At 38.2% G+C, this 20,662-nt stretch overlaps 1 protein-coding gene across 1 annotated transcript in view; it reads right to left on the bottom strand.

The window, feature by feature from the left end:
* Positions 1-20,662, bottom strand: part of NALCN (sodium leak channel, non-selective) — a 215,303-nt gene that overhangs the window by 156,381 nt on the left and 38,260 nt on the right. Inside the window, exon 7 of the mRNA XM_042810179.1 lies at positions 9,245-9,399. Within this exon, the coding sequence (XP_042666113.1) occupies positions 9,245-9,399 (155 nt within the window). The remainder of the gene's footprint in view (positions 1-9,244; positions 9,400-20,662) is intronic.

Here is a 20,662-nt window from a genome sequence, read left to right as displayed (position 1 = left end):
TTAAATGGAGGAAACACATATAACGAGGATACAGCTCTTTCCAGAACAAGAAATAATTTTAGAGGCAACAACACAGCATGAGCATCTTGGAGGCCACATAAGGCAGAAACACAAATGTTCTGACAGCATTGTGATTCAGCCAAGAGACTTTCTTCAGGAGCTGGGCTGAAGTATAGGCAAAGCAGTAAAATGTGATCATTCATTTGAGAGAGACAAGTGATAAGCATAACACATGATATCCTTGCCAGAGCATGGTAAACAGTAGAAGACCACTACAATACTACTAAAAAAAAAAACAGCCATGGAAACTATAGAACTGGTGACTTTCTTGGAAAATTATGTGGCTAATTTTTTTTGTTCAATAATAAGGTTTTTCTAATATGTCTCACTCAGAATGGGAAAAAATAGGATCAAGATATAAAGTTCACTATGCAGAACGTAGAGAACGAGTAAGAAAAAAGCTTATTGCTGTCATCTGAAAGGTGCTGTTTATCACACTATGCTTTACTGTGCAATGTATGAAATTCATGCTCAATGGACACTGCCAAGACTGAAAATATTGAACTGTGTAAGCACATTTTACTAAAAGAAATTTGCTTAGCCTTCTTTTCTGTTTCTGCTCCTAAACAACATCCTTCTCTTGGTGCAGTGATCTGAGAATAAAGACATATGATTTAGCTTTTAAGGAAAGTCTGAGTAATTCTGTAAAAGCAAAATGAATTTTCTGCACAATGCACTGATAAATTTTTCACCTTTGTCAGTTCTAAGTTATGACATTCTTATTATCTATTTTAATGTTAAGTTACTAACAACACTACTGAGCATACTTGTAGAGGAGGAAGAATGGATCAAAATGTTTGAAACTGTCTTAATCATTCAATTTGTAAGACAATATGAATTGCCTTTGGAAGAAGGAGAGGAGAGGAAGAAGTGAAGCAGTACATAAACAAGGCATCAAAATTGTAATAACGTGGCAAACAGAATAAAGAAATTTTAAAAATCTCAGAAAAACGCAGCAAGAAAATATCAAGATACCTTAATAACTTCAAGCTATTAAGCTTAAAGCTGCATAGCTACGACTATCAAGAGGCCTTAATAGCTTTAGGCCATTAGAAGACTCCCTTAAATGTTTGGATTTGACATACCGTATTTCTGCGAGAGTTAAATTTGATCTAGAAGATACTATCCTGTATCCTGTACCCTGCAAAAGAGAAATTAAATTTGTCTATATTTAACTTCCACATTTCATCAGTATTTTTCCTGCTAAACAAAAAACTCCAAAGAAAAAAAGGCCTTCTGTCATTAAGCAATTTCTAATGGAAAATTAAGCATGACCTTAGAAAGCCAGTCCTTAGAAAGCTGAAAGCAGTGAAAACAGCATTGTGCTTTAAGCCTACAAAGTGATTCAATAGTTTATCCCCTTTCACCTTGTTTGTTATATCTAAGGTACAACCTAAGGTACATTTGCATAGCCATGGCTCACTACCCACAGTGCTCACATCCTTTGTAACAAGAACTATTTCGCTAGAGGAGAAATAAACAACTATCCTAAACTGTTCTCACCTCGAGTATATGGGGCAAATGAACCATTTTCCTTAGTACTCCAGACTCACAAGAGTGCTGCATCACCTTCTGAATCTTCCTCTCCAAAGGCAAAGTTAGCCTGCATAAGTTTATTTAGGGTTTAGGAAGACAGCAGGGGACACACAAGAAAATAGCCACTCCTGAAGGAACTGTGGCCCATGGCTAAACCCACACTGAAGCAGAGGCTGTGAACAAGGAATAAGCAGCAGAGGAAGAATATGAAACAGGGAAAAGCAAGAAAGAAGCCACTATGCACCTAACCCAGGTTCTGTGACTGGCCTCGCTCCGCATGCAGCAAAAGTAGGGAGTGAGGACTAGGACATGTGGAGGAGAGCTGTGCAGACTGAAATTGAGATAAGCAAAGGAGTGAAGGTGTTTTCCCTGTTTCTTTACCTATTTGTCTTCTTTTCTTCTCAACACCTGAGTCAGTGATTGAAAGTTCATGTAACTGACAATAGAACAAATTAAGTGAAATTCCCTGAGCAAATAGTGTTCTACCCACAACAGTGCCTCGACTGGAATCACGGCCTTATTACTCTCCATCTGCAAGGCTTAGATAGAAATTCCAGTGAAAAACAAAAGCCTATTGCCATATTTAAAACAATTATTTTCACAGGTTTCTCAATCAGCAGACTATTGGAGTATGCTTTAAGTAATTTTGGTTCACATTTAGAAAATCCAAATTTCATTGCTAGGCACTCTGAATGGCTTCCCTGATTACATTCTGGCAACTTCACACATTAGCATTGTCATCACTTGTCGCATAGCTGCATAACAACCACACTGGCCACTGTCATGGATGAAGGCCTCGGTATTAGGCACTTTACATGCAAGCATTTGACAAAAAAGACAAAAAGAGCTGTATAAATAGAATGGTGTTAGATCTTTTTAACAAAGTATTTAATACTGTGATACACTTGCTAAGATAAATGGAGTATTAAGACATAATATCAAACATACATATCTTCTACAGAAGAAGGGAGTCTGACCCCAAGCTTTGATGAAATAATTACTGAGTCAACAGTTTTCATAAGAACTCATCTCCCTCTCCAGTACAATTAAATGGAGACCCTGACTTTATTAAATCCATTAGTTGCTTCCTATCCCAGATAGCAACAGACTAAGAGCCAAGAGATTTAGTCTTTGATGTGATGCTTATCCATACATTACCAGCCTTGTGTGCTAGTATAAAACCACACTGGCTTTGTTCAGTGGAGTCTTTTCTGTGAAAGGGCAGTGAGGAAGGCAGCACCTTAGGAGGCTGAAAACAACCCTGTAATCCTTTTGTCTATCAGTGTTTTCTACTTTGAAAAAAAGAATTAAACATATTTTTACTCTGGTCATCAATCTGAATCTAACCATTCCTCATGGAGCTGAAATGCTCAAAGCTCTTGTCTGGGGCAAGAGTCAACTCAGCTTTTTCCTCTAGGTCCCACTAGGGACTCAGAAAGATCAAGCAGTTGCTGACAGTGCTACCAAGAGGCAAGTATCATGTCACTTCTACTTTCCTGTCTTCTCCTTCCTTCTGAAGAGTGGACCTTGTGGCATCACACTCCTAAGAGCAGTGCCTTTTCAATTCAAACTGGTTGCACAGTCTCAGGTTTTTCTCCCGTGCTTAAAGGACCCCTATAAGAACCAGTCTAACTCCAATGTTTGGCATTTAAAAATTCAATTTATGGCTAAACAAATAGACCATTTTGATCATTTCACAAATCTTGTATTAAAACAATAGCTATAAGTGAATAGAAGTTGACTTTGGCCCCACAGTGATGCTTCCATTAACAAACATTAAATTAGGCTAACTTTTATGCTACTCATAGCAGACATTTTTCACAATGACATATAAAAACTTTTTTCCTAATTACCAGTTTAAAAGAAGGCTCTCAACTGTAGACATGCCATGAATATTTAAATTCTGGGTCACATATCATAAGGGACAAGTCCTTATAATATGAATGTGAAATATCTGAGACCTCAAGCTCTGTTGCTGTTCTACAGCCCATGAAATTAGATGATTTTGCTGTCTCGTGACATTGAACAATGTTCATTGTTCCTATAAGGTGAGAAATGTTTAATAGACTTTTTTTGTTGTTGTTTAACATGCAATTAGAAGCAGTCCTTAGCATTTGAATTTCATTCTCTTTGAGATATAACATCTGTGTTTTTATCTCCTACACACAAAATTGACATTAATGTGGTAGTCTTTAGCAAACACTTTTGACACGTACCAGATGTAATTATTATCACTTAATAGAGTACTCATCCCAGCAAGCAATAGATTGGCAATATAGCATAGAATAAGATCCCCTGTTTCTTCTTCTGGAATGATTTTTCATGGCATAGAAATTCTTTCCCTTAACTTGTAGAATATATATTTTTTTAGCTTTCAGGGATCTTTCACTCTTTCTTTACTTTGGAGAATATTTCAGGCAATATGTAGCATTGTAAATAATGAAAAAATAAGTCTGTAAGATTACGTGAGGAGTAAAATCAGTAAAGTAGATGCGAGTTTACATCTGTAGGTGATTACAGATGATTGCACCCATGACACATATGAAATGATTACTACCCAGATGTTACAAAAACCTGAATGCAAAAAGATTTATACTATATGGAAAGTACAGGTAAGGAGGAAAACTACTCAGGACCCAGCAATAAGTTCTGAGGGGGTGGAAAGGAGTCTTGTACATTTTTGTCTGCATGACACCCTTTCCAGCAGCACCCAGGCATTCAGCCCTACCAATAACTTTAGCGTGGACCTGACAGCAATTACTGCCACGTTAAACACTTTGTCTAGAGATAGACACACAGTCACCAGTGACATGGAAGGCAGAAGTAATTATTACAGTTCCCCAAGTCTCCCATACTGCTGTTTAATTCAACACTTATGCATTTTAGATATGTTAGATGAAAATATGCAAACATACAATTACATCCAATGAGCTATACAATTATCAGGGTTAATTTACAGAATGAAGGTCATTTTTCTCAATATTTAGCCCCAGATATTTACACACTTCACAATACTGTCATGCTATCAGATACGCACTGTGGAGTTAAACACTGCTCGGAGAAGCAGACAAAAGAGTAAAATGAGAAACAGGCCAACTGTGAATGCACCTGATGCTCTCAGTGTGAGTTAAAGCTGAAGGCTGTTCTAATATAAAGCAAATATCAATCTTTTTATAGAAGTCTGAATCAAAATCAGCTAAGAAGTCTGAAAAAGAGAAGAGCTTGACAGTATTATACAGGTATAGTCAGTAGTAAGAAGCTTTGCCACCCACAACCACACAGTCAGCCAAGCCTTTCATTCATTTCATTTCTCTTACACCCACTCAGCCCCATGGGTAGCATTTGAAAAATCTTCCAGGCATCCTGATGGATAGTATGTTGTTCCTGCATTGGAACAACATCTACTTAAGAAGTTGCGTGTCAAACTGCTGGAAAGAGCATTTGAGTTTCTATTGAGTTCCCGAGCCACTTGCTAGAAAAAAACAAAACAAAACAAAAAATAACTCTTTGTAACCTTCCATTAACTGGAACTGTAAACATCTGAAGTCACTTCACCTGTGGGGAGCAGATTATTCTTTCTCTCAGAACCTGAAAGAGTAACAGATTTGAGGTATAGAGGGCTTAGATAACGTATTCTTCACTCAGGGTTTCATTTGTTGTCTTGCTTCATAAGCCATTCTAAGATACACTTCTGTGAGTGCTGATCATAATTCTTCGAGAAAAGTAGCCAAAAAACCAACCAAACAAACAAAAAAACCAACCAAACAAACAAAAAAAACTGCCCTGGCTTGTAATAACTTTACTCTCAGGAGAGATTATACTGATGATTGGTGCTCTTAATTTCATTCTATATCTGATCTAGAAATACATATGTTGGAGAGAAACAGAGTGTTAGCCACAGATATATGCTGATGTGTCCTATGTTTGAAACTGGCACAAACATCGAGAGTAAGTACTATACTATTAATACACACTGGCACTCTGCAGGCACTAGGGAACCTATGGCACAAATCTTATTGTATTATTGCTATACAAACACAGAATGGAAGCAGGATTTGTAAATGCATGCAGCTACTAATTACACATTGTCAGAATGGAAGACTATCAAATGAGTTTTCGTAAGAGCCTATTCTGGATCTGGATTATTTTTCACCAAGTTGATAGAAAATAAATTGTATTCATCAGATTTCAGAAAAAAGTAAGCTTAGAGGTTCTGAAAGTACTTAGGAGGAAGGAAGTAAAACTCAAGAAGAACTTGGCAAACTGAAGAAATAGTAAAAATAAATAAATAAATAAAAGCATGCTATTCAAAAGAGACAAGAAAAATCTTTACCTTTTTTAAAGAAATCACCAAGTGAATGAATACAAGTTGGAAAACAGTGATGGCAGCTCTTACAAAAGGACACAAAGGCAGTAGCAAATCAGAAAAACACATGAATCACCCACATCATGCTGTTTTGAAAATGGAAAACATCTCACTGGGATGTAGAAACCATAATAAAGCTTAAAAACACAGTAAGTAATGTCTTTATTAGAATATTCTGCCAGTAGCATGCTTCAGCAAAGAGATATATCAACTGAAGAAAATCTACAGAAGGCCAAAAAGACTAATTTGAGATGTAAAATACATACAATTTTTACAGCAAGAGACTGAAACATTTAGAACTATGTTGCCTTGCAGATCCTTAGAGGCATAATGATGGTCTTCAGAGATGTTAAAAAGCTTTTTTGAAGTTTTGTCTATGTCCATATTGAACAAGGTAAGAAGTTATGATCTTAAATTGGAGAAAGAAAGATTCGGGTTATACTTTAGGAAAGTACAGACAACTAAGTAATGCAACAGATTGCCTGGAAAGATTGTGAAATCTGCTTCAGACAGAAAGAGGATAGACTAGATTATTCTGACAAGATGACTTCAAGCCATATTTATCAATGGTCTATAACTATGTTCTTCCTTAAAAAATTCATATATGCATGCATACAAATATAGATATAATGGATGAACAGAATACTTCAAAGCTAAAAACAGAAAACCTGGAAATTGACAACTATCAAAACCCTTGCTATCTTTTCAATTTCCAACCCTTTAAAGTAAAAACTGCTAATAGAATTGTGAGCAGGGTATGGTCAAAATTAAAGGACTTTTCAATTATGTCGTTATCTGCTTGGCATGTCCTCACAGCTTAAACAACTCCATTAACTTTTATCTGATGGGGACAGTTCGATCACCCCATAGTAGAACTGTAAAATAAAACCTCTCCCCCACCCCGATCCCTTTTATTAAATACTTCTATACCACAGATTAAGTGGCAGTAATGATATGGTAGCTGTCAAAGTGCTATGCTCCTGTGATTTTTGTAATGATACATTTCAGAATCCAAAAGGACAGTCTGCATATTAATATGCAGAAGTAAAACATCAATGAACATAAACAATAAAATACTGTAATTACACAGAAAAGATCTACTTTATTACTTACCTGTTAACTACATATAAAGGTACATCACAAAACAGAGATTTATAAAATATTGATAAAATTTCTCGTTATTACTCTGTTTTTAACATTCCCAATTTGAGAAAGGTTATTTAACATTTTGTGGCTACTGTGAATTACCCAGTATTTTAAAATTCAGTAATCAGCTTTCAGTTATCAGTTTCTGATTACAGTACTGAGAAGTGCTTAAATCCTGATTACTAACACCTAGATGAAAACAGTGTACAACAGAGTATTCTCCTATGTCTGTTAGCAATCTTTGATCTTTCAAATACAGCAATCAAAATGACATATCGATAAAGCCAGGACTGTGACTGAGGAGGCTGGAGTTTCAGCAGTTTTTAAAATCTGCTTTGCAGGCACCCTTGGAGAGATTATTTCACATGTCTTTGTCAACCTGCTCTATCATTAAAAACATAATGGTTTCCTCTATTAAGCACTCCATACCTGCTTCCAATCATTCATTCACCTAATCTGATTTAACACACTGCAACTGCTTTTCCTTGGTGACCAGGTAGGCAGCTAGAATAACAGTCTTCAATGCCACAGCTAATTTTGAACGTCAGGGTGATTTCCATCTATCTGAGGCACAATTTTTCTGACGATGCACCTAATCCACACTCCACTGCCAAGCTGTCTCAAACCAGAGAACTTCATGGACATGTGGATGTTTTTATCCTCAAGTTGAACTCAGCTCATATTTCCCAGGCATGGCAGTATGCCACAAACTTAAGAATCTGAAGGTTGCCTGTGAGATCAGACAAAGCTGTTCTTTGATATCTACTGAAGAAAACTATCGTTTAAAAGACAGCTAATACCAGAAGTGCTATTCAGTTAGTAGTACTGGGTACAACTGTTACACTTGTACCTTCTGGGAGAAATAGGAGGGAACTTGGTTAAAATCATTTTTTAAATTTCCTTTCCCATCAGAAAAAAGGACAGAAATAGTAGTTTCAATTCAGAAACAATTTGGCATCACAGAGTGCCTGTTATGACAGGAGACTATTCTTGTAACTCTCTGGTTGTGCATATTCTGTGGCCTGGAAACCAACTGAAGTGACTTCAGCTGCAAAGGATCTCGGCATGCAAAAAATCCTTTTAGACTTTAGTCATACAGTCATCAAAACTTTTTATTACATTCAAGTTTAGCCGTGGCCAGGATGAAAGTCTACTGGCTAGAGTTCATGCCAGGAAAAGTGAAAAATAAGCTTATCAGAGTCAGAGAGAGGCATCAGAATGAGCACGGCTGTAGGCATGCCTTCTCATTTGAAGGGAATTCCCTAGCTGTGCTCATGAAAATGCACAGTTGCAGGTCAAGTTGGACCTTTGTCTGCTAAATAAATGTGAGATAACTGCAATGCTCTGATAGCATAACTACATATTTTCCATTTGGATATGAATCTCACCACTGCTGCCCATACCCTTGCCATCTTTCCTGAACTATTTTTCTGTGCTCTACTCGTTTCCCTATGGGGACAGGGACAGTACATGCCAGCTTGCAGAGACTGCAGTTTTCAGGTAATTCTGAATGTTTCTCTCAGAACAAATATTGCATCAGTAATTCGATATCTCTCTGCCTGACTCTCAGTCATTTTGTTGAATGATGTTCTGGCTTAAGCAGTTTGGATCCAGGTTGTCATAGACACACATGAGGTTACTTTCTCCCTCTTCCTTAGCATCAAGACAATTATCAAAGTAATTTTGGGTAGTTTTGGATTTTTTGAGGGATTTGGTGTTGTTTTTATGGTTTGTGTGTTTTTTTTTTTTTTTTTTTTTTTTGGCACAGGAATTCCTACTAAAATTAGACAAATAAGATGAATTATATACTCTAAAGTGAATCATAAATAAAACACAGTAACTAGTTATTGCATTTGCATATTGATGATAATCAAAAGTAAACTCTTCTTAAATAATGGTATTTAATTGGAAATCCCAGGCAATATAGAAATAAATAACTTCATCATTCCAAAGCAAATAGCAGCTTCCCTTTCCGGCATGTGTTCTACTTCAGCAGAATGCTGACTTCACTAGATATCTTTTCAGAACAGACATGAGCTATCTGTTCTACTCATTTCATAAACTTTTGAAATAAAATATTAAAATGTATAAAATTTTAAAATGTATACTGAAATGGATTTTACCAGTAGGACAGACCTATCTCATTAAAGCCACTGTAGCCCAGCTCTTGCCTGCTTAGTCCCAGATCTTCAAGGTCCATGCATTTAAATCCAGGTGGGCATTGGTAACCTTCTTCTAGCTCTCTGGAACAGTGGGTGTCTGGGATAGCTAAATTATTCCAGGTTACGTTCCTGTGAAAAATACAAAATTAAGGTGTTATATAAACTCAGCTCATAGCAAAACTAAATATTTGAAAGTAAGAAGAATAAAGTAAAAAGTATATCAGCTATTATTTTTGCTATCTAATGTTTTCTGATGTATGTTATTTTCATTAGTTAAGAACTTATGATGAATTAACAGTCTCTTAAGATTTCAGTCCTACATACTAACAGTACAAATACAAGCAGAAGTTTCACAAGAATGCCTAGAGACCTCAGCAAAAACAGAGACTATAGAAGACATACAAGAGTTAACACAGAGCTGTTCCAACTGGTTTTTGTTGGAATTTGGACACTTACTACTTTAGTCTCCTTTGAAAATCTTGAGAACATGTTCAACTGCAGGCAAAACTAGCTTTGATATTCTTTAATATGATCTTCATGGATAAACTGTCAGCCATGTATGTATGCGTTAGTTACTTGCACCTTACTTAGGTCAGGTTTCTACCACAGACGGCCAAGCCCTTAATCTTGCTCAGATATAACCAGTCACAGACAGGAAAGAATTCATATCATTACAACTTCAGTGCTGTTATGATGTAAATACTGTTTTGACTGAAATGAGTCTGATTCAGTTCTGAAAGAAGACAATAAGGATTTGGCTAAAAAAAAAAAAAATAAAGAAGAAAATAATGAATTGACTCAGCATGATTTATATGTAAAGGGTGTGGGAAGAGGGGGGGCAAATTTGTGGCTCCTTGTTCTGTGCCTGTGGCATACACACATGAATCCAAGATGAATCCAAGTATATATCCAAGGACTCCCAAACCCTTGTAAGGAGAAGGTCAGGCACTGGATCCCTAATTGGCATTCACAGCATGTCATTGATAATGACAATACATGACTGCCATGAAGGAGACAGGATCAAAGTCATCCTTCTTCTCAATAAGTGGTTTAGTTAAGAGGTAACTAGCAAAAATCATGTTCTGAACAGGTCCACGTTAGGGTTTACAAATCAGTACAGGAGAGTAATAAGTGCAGAAGTGAGGCTATCTGTACTATGAGCCAGTTGGTTTAAAAAAAAAAAAAAAAAAAAAGATATGTCGTAATTCCAAGTGTGCTGAACAGGCATACAGTTAAGCAGCATCAGTTTTCTCCTTGCTGGTATTCACTCTTTCAACATATGGAAATTCTGCTTTTTGATTCAGTCCCAGGGCAATTTCAAGTCAGGCTTGGAAAACTAATCAGTGTGAGTTACGGTCTGAGGAAAAAATGGTCCATAGCGTTCCTCCAGAGAAGCTGTGGATGCCCAGTCTCTGGGGTGGATGGTGCACTGGGCAGTCTGCTCTCGTATTAGATCTGGAGTTTGGTGGCCCTGCTTGTAGCAGGGGTTTGGAGATTCATGATCCTTGAGGTCCCTTCCAACCTAAGCCATTCTATGATTCAAGTTCAGATTGTTTTTTGACTTCTTAGTCATGGCACAGACTTCTAACATAGAAACAAGAAAAAAGAACCACTGGAAGTTACGAAGAAAAACTTGTAGCATTCACCTTGTTATCCTGAGGCCTCAGCACAGAGCCTTAAAATTCATCATTTTAATTAATCTTGTTTGTCCACAGAACAGGTGCAATTTTCAGCCTGCCCTATAGTATGATTAGTATATTATTTTTCTTCTCAAAGTCCTCTTCCTTTAATCAAACTCACAAGTGCATTTTGACAACTAAATTGGGTGAACAGGAGCTGTAATTACTTTATTTTTCTTGCTTTTATGCACTGCATGTGATAGCAACAGATCATTCTAAATCTGTCAGTGTGAAACTAAATCTTCCTACACATTTTTTCCTAGGCAATTATAAATGCAGATAATAACTGTAGCTGCACCCATTCTGTAGCCATTTCCTCTTGATGCCTGAGAGCCAAACACATCTGCATGGATGAAGAACACACTTACGTAAACCTCCACCTGAAGTTTTAAAGAATGCTCTGAAAATTAACCATCTGCTTAACTAGAAGGACAGACACAAAATATGTTCATCCATTTCATTTTTTGTAAATATGCTCAGCATCTGTCACTCAAGGATTTAAAATTTAATCTGAGCATCTTAATCCCTTCTTACAACAATACGTTAATTCATATCCAGTTGTGTGCTTTAAGTATTTTAGATTTATGATATAAAAGCCATTATAATATAGGATTATCAAAAGACAATATTTCATAAATATTTTCAAAGATTAAAATTAATTCATTGGCTAAAGCACAGGCAGAACCCAGGGTATTGGTAGCTAATTAATTGTACATTATGGTTTGCATTAGCAAATCCCTTATGTGGATTCATCATCACAATGCAAAGCAGTTAGTTTAACTGCTTAATTTAAACGCAGATCAGAGAATAACAGAAATGTAGAATTCTTGAATCATAGAATGATTTGAGTTTGCAGGGACCTTAAAGATTCCCTAGCTCCATCCCTCCTACTAGGTTGCCTAAATGCTCATCAAACCTGGTCTTGAACAATGCTAGGGATGAGGGATCCACAGCTTCTTTAAACAACCTGTTCCAGTGCCTCATCACTCTCTCAGTCATTTTTATATGACATCACACCATCTTCTAAAGAAGAAGAAGAAAAATGTCTCCATGCACCGCTATAAAGAAGGGATCTCTGAGTACAGATCTGTACCTATACAAGCATAGGCTTTTTAGGATGGATGTCACCAGGCAGGTTGTGTTCTGGTTCAGGATAGTACTAAGCATAGACAAGTCTACATGGACTAGAATATATTAAACTCCCAACTCATAATTAGCTATAATATCCCCTGTTATTTTCAGTACAACAAGATTAATATCAGCTTAAGTACTGAGGCGTTGATTCAGTACATAACTAGCTTTAAGCACCTGAAAAGCTCTATTAGGCAGTGTATATGTACGTGACTAGCTCTAAAAGTGATTCCTCCTGTTTATTTCCATAAAAACCTCAACAGATACAAAGAACACAATAACATAACACTATTTGATAGAACAAATTCTCAGTTACAGAACACTATTTATTAGCATACTACCATTAGCTATACATTTTTGCCAGCAGTGAACAAGAGTCCACATGCTGTGCTTGTCAAAACCTGCGTCACTGTGCCAACATGCACTATTTGGTCTCCATAAATGTTCAGCAAGCATCGATGAATGTCACTGGATACAATTTTTCTGCATAGAGAAATTTGATGCTACATTTTTACTTCATATAAATTTCCATGTCAGACACCATTCTGTCAGACTTCCCCTCTGCTGCCATCTGTCACATAGCAACAAAATGTAACAGTGGGAAAGTTCAATCTCTACTGCCATACCACAAACATCCACCTCTGATGTTGTGAGCCATCATAAAATAGGAGGCATTACTTTCGGAGCTGCCCTTGTACTTAAGTAATTTGCTGAATAGGGTGCCTTGATAAAATCCCAAACACTTGCCAGATGAACAAAGAAATGATTAATCCTGAGAGTTCAACTGAATATTTCTCTGCCCACTACTCCGGTACTGGTATTTCTAAAAATTTCAGTAGTAGATTATCATTGGTCACATTTTTAATAAACTTACTACCGGCCAGCTACTTACTTTCATCAGCATTCCTACTTATAACCATAAATTTCAGTAGAAGACTCATACCGTAGTTGGTTTCTATTGAAAACCTCATTCACTTAGATTTTCCAATTTGCACTTCCCATTGAAGATTAGGACAATGCTGCTCCTAGAATCATCACAGGTTCTAGATAATCCACTAACAGAATCAAAATCACTGCTGCTAGCCAAAGAAATTTCAGAGTACCTTTCTGGCTTAAAGATTACTATTATTTCCTAGGCATAATTCTTCCTTTTATGTTCTGCAGTCTTCCCAAAAGGTGATATTTTAATGTGGTGTTACACTTTTAGATGAACTCAGGTCTAAAGACATCATGCACCACACACAATTTACAGAATCAGTTTTCTGTTTCTAGTCAGAGAAGAAAATCTGTTTTATCTTTTAAACTGTAAGTGTGAAAACATCACCCATATTTAATGTTTCTCATAATTATACATGTAATTATAACTATAGAGCTTTCAAAGCTGTCTGGTAACATATTATCTCTGATATCCAAGTATTATTTTCATTATATTAACTAATTAGATAGAGCGTGCATGAAGGACTCATGAGTTTAAGGACAGCATAAGCACAAAGTTTCAGCTTTGGCAACATTCCTTATTTAACGTTTTAACATCATAGGCACAGATTTTCATACTCAAGATTCAATAAGTGAAGAAAATATTAGATAGCATCTGCTAGGGATAATTATATTCAAATCAACAAGCCAAATAACTGAAGGCATCTCCCATCTCTCTATTAATTTTTAATAAAACTTGAGATAGCAGGGAAATTGTGGAAGAATACCAATATGTTATTTTCAAAGGACGAAATTATCTAGCATAAGACTTCACAAAGCAGTTCATTCAATAACACAGCTGATTAAAAAACGAGTAGTATATAGTATATATCAATAAATCATAAATGGCCTGAAAACTGATTAACTAAGAAATGATCATCATGATCTACCATAACCAATGAGGAAGAAATAGGTATAAAATCAACAGCAGAGTAGAAACATGAAGGACAGTAAGGACTGGAAAGTATGGTTATCAGGATCATTTGGTTACCTATCTAACAAAATCTAATAAAACAAAACGGGTTTTAATACAGCTAAATGCAAAGTTGTGCAGGGAGATCATTGCAAGCAAACCTTATGGCTTAGAGTCTATGAAATAAAGAGGATAAAGGAGGATGTAAATGCTACATCATAGAATATAAATGCTATGTGAGCATTTAAGATGAAGTGCCATAATATGACATCCTCTTATATTTGTCACAGTAACATCAGGGCAAGAAAGAGCTAGTGCTTTCCCACGATGTACAAGAAAAGCAATAATGAATTCATGTTCCTCTCTGTATTACATTCACATAAATTATGATTAATGTTATATTCAGGATTTTGTTCATCAATTAAAATTGTTTTGAAGTTTAAAGAAAGAGGAGAGAAATATGAATACGTTTAGCAGTAACAGAATATTAGGGTTTTTTTTCAAAAGCATATTGAAGGGTGCCTAAATTATTGCATGTTAGTGAATTCACACAGTGAAGGTACTGGGAATTACATTTCTGTGTAATCTAGCATGAAAAAGTATAATGAGAACAGAAAGCTAATGGTTGAAATAAGACAAATTAAGATGATGAATATGAACACCATTTTTAACTGTGAAACATCTTTCAGTATAAAATAAGAAGTTCCCTTGCTTATAAATTATTATTCTGCTAAGACTCTAACCAAGAACAGATACATATCTAGAAGAGATACTGGATTCAGAAGCAAGCTATAACATTTCATAAAGGAGAAACATAATTAAGTCAGACTAAGTGATCTGATGATTTCAGTACATATGCCCTATGATAAATACGTTCTTATTTCTTGTTACACAATTAAGATCTTTTATTGATTACTTACATGTTCAGTTTCAGGTTTCAGTATCTGTCCTTTGGTAGCTTTCACATAATTCACTAGTGTCAAAGCTGGAGCATTTGTAGATAGAACTTGGAATTTCTTATACTACTTCAGTAAATTTTTCATAAAAAAAAAAGTTGTTTAAGTGGTTATTCAACAAATTAACACAAGTACTGTTTTTATTCCCTTATTCATAAGGCATAATTAAATCCAGTCTTCCAAGCCATAAGGCATGCTTAAATTGAACTCCCTATTAGATAGGCAGTGATATTAAGTAAAGTTTGATTTCATTGTGATTGTGACTTTTTTTCACTTCGTATACAACCTAAATTAGAACATATAAAATGAGTCTTTGAAGTTTCATCTATTCCTATTCACTTCTCAGCGGTTTTGAAGAGTCTGAAAGACTTCTCCAGAGGTTTGGAGGTTGGCAGGTTCAGTCTGTCCCAGTTTCAGCTGGGACAGATTTAATTTTCTTCATAGTGGTTGGTAAGATGCTGTGCTTTGGATTTAAGATAAGAATAACGTTGATAACACATTGATGTTTCTGAACACTCCTGACACAGCACCAAAGTCTTTTCAGCTTCTTGTGCTGCCTTGGCAAAAAGGAACTGGGGTGTGCAAGGAGCTGGGGGATGCATAGCCAGGACAGCTGATGCAAACCAATCAGAGTGATATTCCATGCCGTATGAGATCATGCTCAGCAAGAAAACTAGGGGTATTGATCAGGGGGACAACTGCTGCCCGGGGTCTGGCTAGGCACAGGTCAGTGGGTAACCGAAGATGTCCTATTAATTGTCTTTGTCTCCACCCACGAGTTTTATCTGTTTTCCAGTTCTCTCCCTCACACCACTGTGGGGGACTGAGCAAATGGCTGCATGATGCTCGGCTGTCTGCCAGGTTAAACCACAACACTCATATTCCAGAACCAACTTTCCTCATGAGCCAGAAAGGGAATTCAAGGCATTTAAGTTCCTAACACAGGTGCTGACATCAAAACCAGATGACTTGGTACTCATGACAGATAGCTTGCACTATGCAAAGCCAATGCTGTCACTGACCAAAGGAGAACAAGAATGACTGCAGCTACTTGAATGTGACAGTCCATTGGTTTCATCACTTGTTATCAGAATTAGAGGAAATAAATAGAATTCAATTCAGTCTGTCATTACCCTTCAGAGTAACAAGGCCACTGAAGACAGAAAAATGAGTAGTAGAAGAAATCTTTCCTACAGACTGTTGGAATGATCAGCCAGCCATGATAAAGCAAAGCTCAGAAAAGAAAATACAAGTGTTCCAATGTGGAATTGTTCTTCAAACAGTAAGCATGAACAGTACTACACTGAAATTCTATCAAATGTCATCCAGCATAATAGCTCTACGGCAGCTCGTTTTTGTGACTGCTACAATCATTCAGGAGGGAGCTGAGTCTAATAGCAGTTGCAAGATATGTATGCTAATGTAAGACTTAAGAACTAAAACAAAATGAATGAATGAAATTCATACAACAATGAAGACTTACTATTAGTACTAAAACACTGGAAACAGAAAGGAAGAGCCAAAAACAAATCTAGCTAGCTTGCATAAATCTCCATTTCACCAAGGAGTATCATTAAATTATATGTTATCTACAGTATAAATTAAAATTCAATGAAGTCCTTCCACAGAGAAAGTAAAAAAAAAGTAAAAACAACTCAGAACTCTTTTAAATTGCAAGGGCATCGATTGGAATGTATGAAAAAATCTAAGATGGAGACTAGGTCTATTTTTACTTTAAAATACTTTCAGAACCACTTAAAAAACCCTAAGTTTGCATATCAAACTTACCTGGGTTAAATATCTTCTTATTAGCTGTTTCCCAGATACAGGGGAAAGACACGTAGAATATAAAAATTGTATGCCTAAATTTAATTTTTGTGATTTTTGTGCATCAAAGCTCACAAGCACTATGACCTGTCACTCATTGCAGCAGAGCCACATGAGCAACTAATGTCATCTACTTGGACTTGTGCAAAAGGTTTGACACTGTTCTGCTTGTCAAACTGGAGAAAAAAGGATTTGATGGATGGATCACTCACTGGATAAGGAACGTGCTGGATGGTCGCTCTCAGAGAGTTGCATACAATGGCTCAGTGACCAAGTGGAGGCTGGTGATGAGTGGCATTCCTCAGGGATGGATGTTGGGACTAGTGCTATTTTACGGATTTGTAGGCAACATGGACAGTAGGATGAAGTGCACCCTCAGCAAGTTTGAAGACGACAACAAGCTAAATAGAGCACTTGACATGCTAGAGGGAAGGGATCCAGATGGACCTGGATAGGCTAGAAGTGAAAAGTGAACCCATGCCCACCTCATGAAGTTCCACAAGGCCAAGTGAAAAGTCCTGAACCTGGGTTAGGACAATCCCCAAGCACAAATGCAGGTTAGGAAGAGAATGGCTTGAGAACAGCTCTGAAGAGAAAGATGTGGGGGTGCCAGTTGATGAAAGACTCAATACGAGCCAGCAATGTGTGCTTGCACCCCAGAAGGCCAACTGTATCCTGGGCTGCATCAAGAGAAGCGTGATCAGCAGGTCCAGAGAGGTGATTCTGCTCCTCTGCTCTTGCGAGACCCCTCCTGGAGTACTGTATCCAGTTCTGGGTCCCCCAACACAATAAGGACATGGAGCTGTTGGTGAGGATCCAGAGGAGGGCCATAAAGATTATTAGAGGGCTGGAGCACCTTTCCCTATGGTAACAAGCTGAGAGGGTTGGTGCTCTTCAGCTTGAAGAAGAAAAGGCTTTGAGGGGACATTATAGCGAATGGCCTTCCAGTACCTGAAGGGGGTCTACAGAAAAGTTGGGAAGGGACATTTTGTAAGAGCTTGCAGTGACAGGACAAGCAGAAATGGCTCTAAATTGGAAGAGGATAGATTTAGACTAGATATGAGGAAGAAATTTTGAGGAAGAATGCAGAGACATTGGAACAGGCTTTCCAAAGAGGTTGTGGATGCCCCATCCCTGTAGGCATTCAAGGCCAGGCTGGATGGGGCTTTGAGGAACCTGGTTTAGGGGTAGGTGACCCTGACTATAGCAGAGGGGTTGGAACTAGATGGTCTTTAAGGTCCCTTCCAACCCCCAAAATTTTGTGATTCTATACCTGCAGCAAGGCAGCATTTGTAGAATTACCTAGCTCCAGATCGTTACCCCTGGGAGCTTCCTCCTTAGCCATCAGACAGGGTAATTGTCAACATCACTAAACAATACTGCCAAATGACTCCAAATCTTAACTATAAGCAACACAAATTCCTTCCTACAGTTTTTCTTGTGAGGTGTGAATAATACACACAGGATGCCTTCACCAAATGTACCTACACAGTTCTGTGACTAATGTGCCATCTGAAGGGGCAAAGAGCTGGGAGTCTTGGCACAGCAAAAGAAGAAGGCTGCTAGCACTGAGCATCCAAGAACAAACTTCAGCACTGGTCTGCTAACTCCAAATGGACACTATTAGGCATTTGATGATGGAATTGGACATTCTACCAGGATAAAACAGTGTGATCTCTTGGTTTTAACATTGCCAGGCTGACAGGAAGTATTACAGGACAAACTGGATCACTGCTTTAGCTGCTGGGAGTGCTTCACTGACAGAGAATAGTATCAGGGAAATATGTGGTTGCAGACTCCCAGTAAAGCCAAATATTTTGAAGAATATGGAATCTGCAATGCTTCTGAGAGTCCAAGAAATTCAAGTGTTAAAACCTAAGCTGGTCTACCCTTCAAGCATACAAGCTTTATCTAGATCAAGAAAGAAAACTGAATGTTGACAGTCTATAACCAAAGCTTTTTCTGCAACTACTAGCTGAAGTAGCTTCTACCAGCTTCTCATTAACCTGTCAGGCAGAAAGTGGTTGGAATGGAACAGTAAGATCATCTAGTCCAACCAACTTCTCTTTACCATTGCTACCACAAACTAAATGATATCTCATAGCTCCTCATCCAGACGCCTCTTGAACACTGCCAGGGACGGCGACTCCACCACCTCCCTGGGCAGCCATTCCAAAGTCTGATCACTCTTTGAAAGAAAGACTTTTTCCTCATGTCTATGTCACGGTTTGGTGATTTTTGGTTTTCAGTATTCCACATCACAACATCATGTGGGACACTGGGAGTTTAACTGTTAATGCTCAAGTCCTGGGTACCTGCCCAGAAGAGAAGAAGAACTACATCCCCCAGGGGACTCTGCGGTCACAGAGAGGAGATACAACTCCTGGCAAGGTCACCTGATGGGCTCTTTCTCATCCGCTCTTTTTTGTCGGCTCTCCTCCCGTCTCCCTGCTGCTCAACTGGACTGTGCATCTCACCTCTGCGTTGTGGTGAGGCCTATCCACCTTTCGGACATTCTCTCTCTTGTTATATTTGATTTATTAACTTCAAATCTGATTATATTGTATTATGGTGTGTTACCTTGCATTCCGATGCTATATTTAGTAAATTACTTTGTTTCTCCTCAGATCATTGCCGCTGTTTTTAATTATTTGGGGGTTCCCTGTTAACTTTTTTCTGGAGGTGCAGATTTTGCAAAATCCACCCCGCTGGTCACGGAACCGGGCTGAACCAGCCCGTAAACCATTGACAGTCCAACCTAAACTTTCTCTGGTACAACTTGTGGCCATTTCCCTGGGTCCTGTTCCGTGCCTGGGAGAAGAGGCCAAGCTCCTCCTCACTGCAACCTTCATTCAGGAAGTTGTAGAGTGCAAATGCAGTCTCTCCTGACCCTCCTCCAGACTAAAAAATCCCAGCTCCCTCAGCTGCTCCTCAAGGGATTTGTGCTTCAGACCCCTCACCAATTTTGTTGCCGTTCTCTGGACACCTTCCAGGGCCTTCATGTCTTTTTTGTATGACGGGCCGAAAACTGAACACAGTACTCAACGTTCTGAGTACAGGGAGATGATCACCTCCCTGCTCCTGCTGGCCACACTATTTCTAATTCAGGCCAGGATGCCATTGGCTTTCTTGGCCCCCTGGGCACACTGTTGGCTTATGTTCAGCAGAGCACCAACCAACACCCCCAGGTCCCTTTCCTCTTCACACTCATCCAGCCACTTGTCTCCAAGCCTATAACGCTGCATGGGGTTGTTGTGGCCAAAGTGCAGGACGTGGCACTTGGCCTTGTTGATCCTCATCCCATTCACCTCAGCCCAGTGATCCAGCTTATCTAGATCCCTCTGAAGGGCCGCCCTACCCCCAGGCAGATCAACACCGCCTCCCAGCTTGGTGTCATCTGCAAACTTACTGAGGGTGCACTCAATCCCCTCATCTAGGTCATCAATAAAGATATTAAACAAGATGGACCCCAGTACTGACCCCTGGGGGACACCACTTGAAATGGGTTGCCAGCTGGACTTAACTCCATTAAGCCACCCGTTTGAGGCAAGCTAGGGGAGGAAAGTGATGCAGACATGGAGATAGAAGGGACTGGATGGATGGTAAATTGCTAAACTGTGATGAGAGTTGGGCAAATTAGGCTTCTGTGAGCCCAGCAGAGCCTGCTACAGCAGGGACAGGCAGATCAGTATTTTAAGTGCTGCAAAACAAAAAGAAAAAGGAATGTAGTGTACTTGTGTGAATGGCAAACAACATGGTTCATTGAGTATAATGAAAAATCAAAAGAATATCCAAGAGCACTCACATCCCACCTCCAAGCTTAGTTATACACAAAGAGAGTGAAAACAGATAGATGCAGCAAGCCATTCTCTCACTTCTGCCCTAACACACAATTGCTCCACTCCTGCATC

The sequence above is a fragment of the Centrocercus urophasianus genome, unplaced genomic scaffold, assembly GCF_019232065.1.
Source record: "Centrocercus urophasianus isolate 14NV4802_14NV808 unplaced genomic scaffold, USGS_Curo_1.0 seq_12, whole genome shotgun sequence".
Classification (NCBI taxonomy): domain Eukaryota; kingdom Metazoa; phylum Chordata; class Aves; order Galliformes; family Phasianidae; genus Centrocercus; species Centrocercus urophasianus.
This window is presented reverse-complemented; position numbering and strand designations above follow the sequence as displayed.